Source organism: Magallana gigas, chromosome 7 (assembly GCF_963853765.1).
Source record: "Magallana gigas chromosome 7, xbMagGiga1.1, whole genome shotgun sequence".
NCBI lineage: Eukaryota > Metazoa > Mollusca > Bivalvia > Ostreida > Ostreidae > Magallana > Magallana gigas.
In genome coordinates this window covers 42,019,608-42,028,694 of record NC_088859.1, presented here as the reverse complement: position 1 = coordinate 42,028,694, position 9,087 = coordinate 42,019,608, and the positions used below count along the sequence as shown (strand labels likewise).

The window sequence follows — 9,087 nt, the reverse complement described above, 5'->3', positions numbered from 1 at the left end:
ATAAAAAATAATCATTAAGTTTTATAAATCTCAGATATTGGCTTTTAACAAAAGCATTGCATATCTTGTGGCGCATTACATTTTGCAGCGGAGTGATTGACATTGCGTAATAAGGCATGTAAACAACATGGAGGAAGAAGTACCCAGTGGAAGCGACAATATTGTTGCAGAGTTTGCTTCATATGAGGAGTTTCTTGACTCTCATATCAAACCGATTGATTTGTTTTATTTAGAGGTAAATTGCTGTTTTAATTTTCTTTTAGTTTATTTAACGTGTGTTAAATGCGGACAGAAAGTTTCAGCTAGAGAGGAAATTCTAGTTAAAGTAAATTTAACATCCCGGGTATTACTTTGTTATTTTAAATTTATAAGTTTGAATTTTATTAAGAATAAAATTAGGCAATAATACAATCTGTGTGTTTTTGTGCAGACGTGATCCAAATGACACTATGCACACCGAAAAGTATCTCAGTCTGTATTAATGATGACAATAAGTATATAATATACTCTGTCCCAAGTTTTTGCTTCCCGCAATTTTTGCTTGATATTTTGATAATCATAAAATCTTTGTGCTCAAACTACGTTCATCCACTAATATGAAAAATGTCCAGATTATCTGTGTTGAAACGCCCCCTCTACTAGCTGCTTCTGGTTTCAATACACATCCAAAAATAGAAAGTCTATGGGGATTTTGCATTGTATCAGCCATTAATAAGCCTGGATGATAACGTTGAAAAGTTGTGCGAGATATCCTAAGTACTTCCAAATGGAGAAAAGATGTAAGCATTTCCTATTATAAATCTCCGTAAGAAATTTGTTTTTGTTCCTGTGAACTTTTATGAGTGAAAAATGATAATTGTTCAATTAAGATATCTTGAATAGATTCCCTTTTATCGATTTCAACTGTATTTCTTTCACAGATATATGTATTTTTGTTAAAAATCATCAAAAAGTGATGGAAGCAATAACTTAGGACAGACTATTATGGGATAGCAACTTCCACATTTGCCATGTTTACTTCCCAAACTATTACATGAGTCTTGACAAGTTTTTAAAACTCTGTTCAATCCCAGTAAAACATATTGTTTTCATTAGATTATTTATTTCTTCTTGTTAAAAGGCATAGGTTTTTCATACATTTTTAATCATTTGTTGTAAACTAATTTAGATATAAAGAAAATAAACATCAAATTTTATGTAATCTGGGAAATAGGGCAAAATCAGGGCCGAGATCAAAACAACAGTGTGTTATTCTATATATATCTGGTAGCATCATAGTTATATGAAGTTAAAAATGACCAATAAAATCACGAACTGCGTGATTTTGGCAAGAATTGCCAATCTGATAATGTAAAACAAAATAAATGTACATTTGAAGATTTTCATCGATGCCCTTTCCAAGTATTATAAATGACATGTTTAAACATTGAAATCAGTTAAAATACATTATAAAAGTATAGAGTTTATATTTGTATATGTTTTTAAAACAGCTTTGGAATAAATAAACCATTCTTGTTTACATGAAGGATCAAGAACTAGCCAGACAAGTGATTGAGCTTGGATATAAAGGAAGTGGAGGAGAAGTGTTAAGAAGAGAAGAATTTGAAGCCAGAAAGCAAGCAGCTGAAGCGAGTAGACTGTCAAAGAGAAGTCAACAAAAGTATGATATGTAGATTTTTTCACAGTTCAGATTTTTGGTTGTTTTTATTTGTTTTATTCTTTCCATTTAATAATACATGTATAAACAAATATAAATTACTATTATTTCTGTAGGACTTTGGCAAGTTCTGGAAAAGATATTAAAGATCCATTTCTCAAAGCACTTGCTGAAAAAGAAGAAGCAAACAGAAGTGGAAAAATGACAGTAAGAGACAATTGAATATGACTTGTTTATCAGTGCGACTTCATTATTAGCTATATCCTTAAATCTACTTTTCTATTTGACATTACAAGGATATAGTTAATATACACTACATATTATTTTTTTTTAAAGAGAGAAAAAATAGCACAATTTATTGATTATTATTGTTTTAAATTATAGAGCGTTATATTCATCAGAGACTTCAATGCAAGGGGACAAGAAATCTCTGGATACATAGATTATGCTCATAGATTAAAGACAGAGGACTTTGAGCCATATTTTGCAGAGAAAAAGAAGCTTTTACCCAGACCGTCAGATTTAAGGTCAGTTCCATAGATATTGATATGTATATATTGTTCACAGCTTTATGGTTTATTTAAGATTGGAGTGTTAATAACGGTACAAATTTCCGCATTTATTTTCATTTGTACATGTATTACCTGTATTTGTAATGGTCAAAATTTAAACAGAGTGAGATTTGTAGAACTTTACGTTATGGGATAAATAAAACTAAATATGTGAAAAAGAGAGTTTTGTAAATATAAACCTGTGAACTTTGTAAAAAATTAAAGGTATTTTAAAATAATATTTTTAAGTCACATGAGTCACTCAATTTTTTTTATTTGTTTCATTTTGATAACCTGTAAATTTATGTTTGTAGTTTCTATAATTGGGAAACCCAGACCTCCACTTCAAATCCTTCTCCAAATTACCTGGTGATGGCACAGAATGCCACAGGTCTCATCTTCAAAAACAAAAGGGATAGAAAACAACTGATTGTTGATCCAAAGGTAATGTATTACTGGAATATACCATCAGCTAAAAAAACGAAACACTTCATAGCTTCTCTTTACATTATATAATTTTTTAATATCAAGTTTCATATATTACAATGTGGTGAAGAGCTGCATGAAAATCTATATAAGAGGCACATGTTTGGTTTTTTTCAGGCCCCAAACCCTGGAGATAATTCTTACCGCTATGTGATAGAGACTCCTAAGTATGTACAAGTTGTTATATATGATCACATCACCAGAAGAAAAACATAAATAAACTCTCCTGTGATATTGCTGTATTTTGATGTATCATGTTATTCCTTTTTGTTATACACATTTTGTATATACATGTATATGATTCAATACAATGAAAATAAACCACAATTATTTTACTTAATCAGAGTTGTTATAATTTTGTTTACAAATTAATTTATTTGTCTTTAGGAATAAGAAAGTCAACAAAATGCCTAGATATTTACTGACATCGTTATGGTTTTTTTAAATACATCAATACCAGAAATCGGAATGCAGTATATACAAAACACTTGAAAAATGCTGCTAGAATCCTTTGCTTCATTGTTGTAAATAAAAAAATTAAAAAAAATTACAGTATTTCTGTGAAGTTGATATGCAAGATATATTGCTCGACATCGAGCATTTCTAATAGATATGAAAGATTCTGAAAACATTTGTATCTTTTCTAAGACAAAATCAATCAAAAATAGTTTAGATAAAGCTACATTACGACAAAATTATCTCATAATTAAAAGAGGTCAATGCTGTTAAAATTGTTTCGTTATTAAAAGAAAATATATCTTTATAATGACAATTAACTTGTACTTACAATCTATTTTTTTGTAAATACGCAAAAGCAATGCTGTTACATCAAACAAATATGCATGGCATTTCTCCCAACAGCGAATCTATCACTCGAAAAATTTTCATCAGGTTGTCGTTGAATGAAGTCCATTTTCAAATACTAATCTGTCAAATTTTTTTTTTCGATTTTCATTGTAAATAATTGAAATTTTTAAGTACAATTAACTATGTAATCAAAGACAAGGGGCACTTGAGACATGAAACTGTATTTCTGCAGATTTAAGACTGCTTAACAGATTTCCAGTCCCACTGAGTCGGTGCATTATGGATTTAAAAAAAAAGTAAATCAATGAATTTAACTAATCAAATAATGCAAACTGTAATGTACAAAAACCTTTATTGTTTAATTAATTAGTTTAACAATGGCCAGGTGTTAAAGAAAGGTCATCAATGCCAATGTCACTCTTAGAACCATGTCCTGTGTGTCCTTCCACCACGATCTGCAAAATATACAATAAACACCTCAGTAAAAAAAAAAAAAATAGAAGTCTTATTTTGGTGGTTCTTGTGCTTTGGAAAGTAGCGAGCATTGCAGAAAAAGATAATTAAACTGCGTTATCGCAGTTTAATTATCAAAAAACAAACAGAACAAGCAGCTAGATCATTGTGTTACGGCCATTTATACTTACCTGGAAATGATGGTGGATGCTGATCTCCATCCTCACGTGATTCCAGTGATTTCCGAGGTCCCCTCTAAATGATTTGAGGGTGTGGCTATGTCCATGCTGGAAAACTTTAAAGCTTAGGGTACCTGAGTCGGTACCGTACATGTGGTAATAAGCGCTGAAACAGTAATGGCCGCTGGACTGGAGTGGAGAGATCAGCTGTGCTGTTCTGTCGGTATGAGATGAGGCCTCCAAATACAGGTAATTACCTACAAACAAAGATTGTATCTCACGATGCCATTCATTAATAAAAATACAGTACACTCTTAATGTAGCGTTACGGTACTGTAGGAAACTCGGGTTGACAAAAGTGAAACGTACAAAAAACGGCAGTTTACAAGTATAAATCTACTGAATTTCCCGTAAAAATCCTCAACTATTCTGTATTTACACAAAGGTGATGGTACATACATACCAGGCACGTAGCATCAAGGGGGGGGGGGGGGGGGGGGGGGGGGCTGGCCTCCCCACTTTTTCTCGCATCAACAAATTTTTTAAAATGTACATATAAAAAAATTGAATTATCATGGAGTTGGCTCCCCCACTTTTTTGGGAGTTTGTAAAAAATTGATATAAAAAGAAGGAAATGAGGAGTGAAATTGAAGTTATGTACTACGCCAGCACCCCCCCCCCCTTGTCAAGATTTTTTGGATGAGTCTGCCCCCCCCCCCTCCCCACTTTCAAAAACGATGCTACGTGCCTGCATACAGTAACAAAATTGTATAAAAATACAAAGTCTAACCAAGTTTTGACCATTTTTTTCCTTTAACTTCAACTATTCTGTGGATGTGATTATTGTAAAGTTATGAAGACCATGAAATGATCTATAGCAGTTGGTGATCTTATTATCATTATTTTATAGTTCATAGTATGTATCTGTTTCTGTGTGAATCAAGGAGCACTGGTGACCCGTATGTAGGCCTTGACTGTGTAGAACTGTTATCTTCAATATATAGATCAAAGCGTGACCAAGGTATAAGGACTGAACAGAAGAGTCTCAAAATTTGGGACAAAAAAAACTTACACAACATTTCCACCTTTCAGTTTATCTTCCTCTGCAATTTGATAGGTTGCATATCTCAGCAATAGTAGCAACGAGTTACTTATACTAATAAATAAAAATACCAGTAACATCGAGTGACGTATGATCGAAATCGGGCCCTGTGTAGTGACTGGGGGTTTTCCCATGGAAACGAGTCCAATCCAATGAGTCGGACGTAGACTGAGTCCATCCACAAAGTCCGTCCTCAAAAGTACAAGTAGCCGCTGGAGAAAACACAAGAATGCTTAGGAATACCCCAGTACAAAATAATGCTTTAATAGAATACACTCTTTATCAGCACTAACTAATAAATGTATTTACAGTAGACGGTATTACTAAAAGACCTTGTTCAAAAACTATTCATTATACGATGTTTACATACCCGGATTTGAAGGAAATGTACCTAAAATTGAAATATAAATGATTCAACAGATCTTCAATTGAGTTACAAAGCTCAAATGAATGACAACAGAAGTTTTTTTTTACATTTGAATTTGAATATATAGTACTAGTATTTAAGAAAGTATTATACCAGGGGCTCCAGTGTGTTCAGTCACGTGTACATCCGGGGCCTGGGTAGGTCCCGTGTGACTTCCGGAAGGTACAGCCGTCTTACGAGGAATGCATCCGTATCGTATTTTGATCTCCTCAATGTCGATGTCACTAAGGTGCGTTCGTTGCCCAATGGTCACCCCCGGTTGGAGGACTTCTATAGTGACCCTGTCTCTGTCAATGGCGAAGGAGTGAGCCGAGTAGTGCATCACGGAGTCGTAGTCGTACGGCTCGTTCAGTAGATCCATCTCCGACTCGTCGTGCTTCAGGAAGTTGTGCTGGTGAGCTGCAAGTGCACGGGGCATCATTTCACTGCACTCGATTTAGTGATACACGTAATACAGTGTATTTGTAATATTACATTAATACGTAGCATTATCAAAATCAATGTTATTGCGGAAACTACTCAGGACTAATAGTATACAATGTTTGACCTGATTGGACATTGTCCATATGTATTCTGACGTAATTGTCCCTGTCGTATCGACTCTGCTCGTGCCAGAATCCAAGAGTATGCAGAAGTTCGTGCATTACTCTTCCCTTTGAGTAACAACCATCGGACAGAGTCAAATCCTTTTCCTTTCCTGCATATCCGATGTTTGTGTGACATCTGCATAAAGGTTGAAAAATGAAAGTTAATAAACATAATGATTATTCCATTTGCATCTTTTGATCTTTTGATATGTAGAAACTCTCTGTACTCTTGAATAGAATCGTGTAGTATGTAGACCGTGGTTTGAGACATTTAGACAATGCACGCGTTTATATAAAACACATTTTTAAAAAAGAAAGAACAGCTTTTATACCCTGTTCCCTCGACAAATCTGATGTATGCTGTCTGAGAGGTTCTGGGCTTGAACTGCACGCATGTTTTTCCATTCACCATTGTTTTATCTGTGATGTACTGCATAGCATCTTTGAACAATTGAACTCGTGAAGGATGAGCTAAAAAGGAAGAAAACGCCAATCATCAGAATACTGTGCATCTCTGACAGATACATACACATGTATTTGAATTTGAACAGTGTGCGTAAAAACTTTTGCAAATTTTGCTATAACCACCATCTTTTTTTTAATGTGTAAATTGACTTGGTCGTTAAAAGTTGAACAGCTCTAAGCCAGTTGTAATAGAGCCTTATTTTGACAGTTCTTAGTCAGAAATATTGCAGTCTAATTTAGACAGTCTTTAATAAAGAAAGTTTTTTTTCTAAGCCTTAATGATGAAAAACATGCATAAAAGATGATAAGCGAGTAGTTACAAGTGTGGGGAGCGCCGATTTCGTAGTAGACAATTCCATTAGGCCATAAAGATCTGTGGTCACGCATAGAGTTTCTCAGCTGTGAAGAATGAATATAGACTGTTGAAATGTTTCATTGCTTCGCTATCAAAATATCAATAGGTTTGAAAATGTGATATCCACTTACAGTTGCGATTTCTTCTGGATCATTGTCAACATCTCCCTCATAGAGCCCTGTACATAAGACAAACAATTATTTCATTGCAATAATACTGATACGTTTGACTGAACTGACAAGCAATGTATACTAAATGATGAATAATTTTACACTCATCAGGGTATATTGATCACTATTTTTTTAAGCTGAGAAATCTAAAACTTACCTGGAACTTCCTCAGGGTAGTTGGGATCATAACCTATGTATCAAAATTAAACAGAAAAAAAACCATCATAGAAAACACACTTTCTTATAAGAAAAATCAGTTTACCAACTTTCCATTTATCAATTTTCCTAGTTGTTGATAATATAAAACCACTTTTTAAGTAGTATGGAGAGAATATCCTACTCACCAGGGACGTGACCCTGAAATATATGATAATACATTAGTTTATAAAATATACATATTAATAACTTTGAAATAAAATAAAATAAATTTCACATGAAGAGAAAAGATACATAGATGTTTGCGAGTTTAATTTAAATAGGCACCAACCGATTGAGGTCTAGCCCAAACAACAGAACAGAGAAATATGGAAGCTAGAATAATCCTCATCGCTGCCAACAGTCCCAAGACGAACGATTGTTCATATATTCAATGATAAATATATATTATAGTTATAATAAGATGTATGGAAGCTCCACTATGAAAGACCGTAAGAGTAAATTCAGATCAAGGCAAGCACAAATCAAGTTAAAACCTTTTTTTAAACTACGGTCAAACTTCGCTGTCTCGAACTAATTTAAACTGTTTTAAAACTTCATGACATCAAAGTATTTAAGATATCAAAGGTTGAATTACTTTTGAGTGGTTGTGGATTACAAATCATCTCGACATATCCATTTTATACGATATACAGTGTTCGAGATATCGAAGTTCAATTGTTCATACATATAACTGGTTATTTTTGTAATTTTTTATTAGAAGAATACATTTTTGTCTACAAAAACGGAATGAAATCAAAGCTTTATTTTAAATGTGCTCTAAAAAATAACTATCTAGAGTAATCGGTCCATAGCTGATAGGTTTAGCCAAGATCATAACATAAAGGTAAATGTTTTGATATGCCTTGGTTGGACGCCAGTGTTGAAGATCTTGCATGACTCTGTTAAACTCAAAATTCGTTTTATCAGTTTGCGTTCAAAGCCACACAAAATGTGTTTCATTGTGTTTTGTTTGTAGTTTATTTTCATAAGCTAATCAAGTAGTTTTGAGTTGAAACGAAATTTCTCTATTTATGAAAATTGATGTTTATTCCGTTTTTACATGTAAATGTACCACAATTGTGGTAGTTGATATTTAAATCAACATCTCTCTACAATTAATTGCTGAGGAAGTGTTGTAACCCGTGTACTTAATATTAATAACCTGAAACATAAAAAATTCTCTGAAAAAAAGTAATAGGATGCTGATTTTTTTATACAAACTATTAAAAACAAAAATGTTACCTAGAATGAAAATTAGAATAAAATATGTACAGCTTTAAGAACGAGAATCAAAATGCACTTTAAAATATGTAAAACAAATCTGTAAAACAAACCTTTCAAAATCATCGACACATCTGAAGTACGGTGATGCCACAGTGACATGCATCAGATGGAGTGGCCAGTTTACCGAGTATGCCCAGTCGGAGGAGGCGGGGGCTTAACCTATATAAGCCCAGTACTGCATGGCAAAACATCATTCTAGATTATTTATTTTATGATTAAATCAGTAATAATTTATTGGTTTCTATAGAATATTTAATATCAACTTACAAGGGCAAAACAGCGTATATAAATTCCTTAGAATATCTCGAAGACTCCCTCTTCGGATAAACTGTAACAAATAACACTGAATAAGCAATGATCCAACAT

The 9,087-nt window shown here is 33.2% G+C and overlaps 2 protein-coding genes and 1 long non-coding RNA gene across 3 annotated transcripts; 1 reads left to right on the top strand and 2 right to left on the bottom strand.

The window, feature by feature from the left end:
* The first annotated feature begins 77 nt into the window (after positions 1–77).
* Positions 78–3,034, top strand: LOC105319689 (Uncharacterized protein C4orf22-like protein). Its single transcript, XM_011417313.4, has 6 exons — positions 78–235; positions 1,527–1,660; positions 1,774–1,864; positions 2,042–2,184; positions 2,523–2,652; positions 2,812–3,034. The coding sequence occupies exons 1-6, from the start codon at positions 128–130 to the stop codon at positions 2,908–2,910; spliced, it is 705 nt and encodes a 234-aa protein (XP_011415615.1). The 5' UTR covers positions 78–127; the 3' UTR covers positions 2,911–3,034.
* An 802-nt stretch (positions 3,035–3,836) lies between these two features.
* Positions 3,837–7,332, bottom strand: LOC105319688 (meprin A subunit beta). Its single transcript, XM_011417312.4, has 9 exons — positions 7,201–7,332; positions 7,035–7,113; positions 6,582–6,720; positions 6,210–6,385; positions 5,756–6,061; positions 5,606–5,626; positions 5,307–5,447; positions 4,146–4,390; positions 3,837–3,956 (listed from the first exon to the last, which is right to left on the bottom strand). Exons 2-9 carry the CDS (start codon positions 7,099–7,101, stop codon positions 3,873–3,875), a joined length of 1,179 nt encoding a protein of 392 aa, XP_011415614.3. The 5' UTR covers positions 7,102–7,113; positions 7,201–7,332; the 3' UTR covers positions 3,837–3,872.
* Positions 7,333–7,395: 63 nt separating this feature from the next.
* LOC136270093 (uncharacterized) lies at positions 7,396–7,835 on the bottom strand. Its single transcript, XR_010707770.1, has 3 exons — positions 7,727–7,835; positions 7,584–7,596; positions 7,396–7,429 (listed from the first exon to the last, which is right to left on the bottom strand). It is a non-coding gene; the product is annotated as an uncharacterized lncRNA (long non-coding RNA).
* Positions 7,836–9,087: the final 1,252 nt, after the last annotated feature.

Bases quoted from the DNA above. Each gene is read 5' to 3' on its own strand.
- LOC105319688 (XM_011417312.4), bottom strand. From the start codon at position 7,101: ATGCGTGACCACAGATCTTTATGGCCTAATGGAATTGTCTACTACGAA. The intron at 6,062-6,209 runs GTCAAACATTGT...GTGCACTTGCAG, and splicing joins TATGGACAATGTCCAATCAG to CTCACCAGCACAACTTCCTG. The intron at 5,627-5,755 runs GTATAATACTTT...TTTCAATTTTAG, and splicing joins TGAACACACTGGAGCCCCTG to GTACATTTCCTTCAAATCCG.
- LOC105319689 (XM_011417313.4), top strand. From the start codon at position 128: ATGGAGGAAGAAGTACCCAGTGGAAGCGACAATATTGTTGCAGAGTTT. The intron at 1,661-1,773 runs GTATGATATGTA...TTATTTCTGTAG, and splicing joins TCAAAGAGAAGTCAACAAAA to GACTTTGGCAAGTTCTGGAA. The intron at 1,865-2,041 runs GTAAGAGACAAT...TTTAAATTATAG, and splicing joins ACAGAAGTGGAAAAATGACA to AGCGTTATATTCATCAGAGA.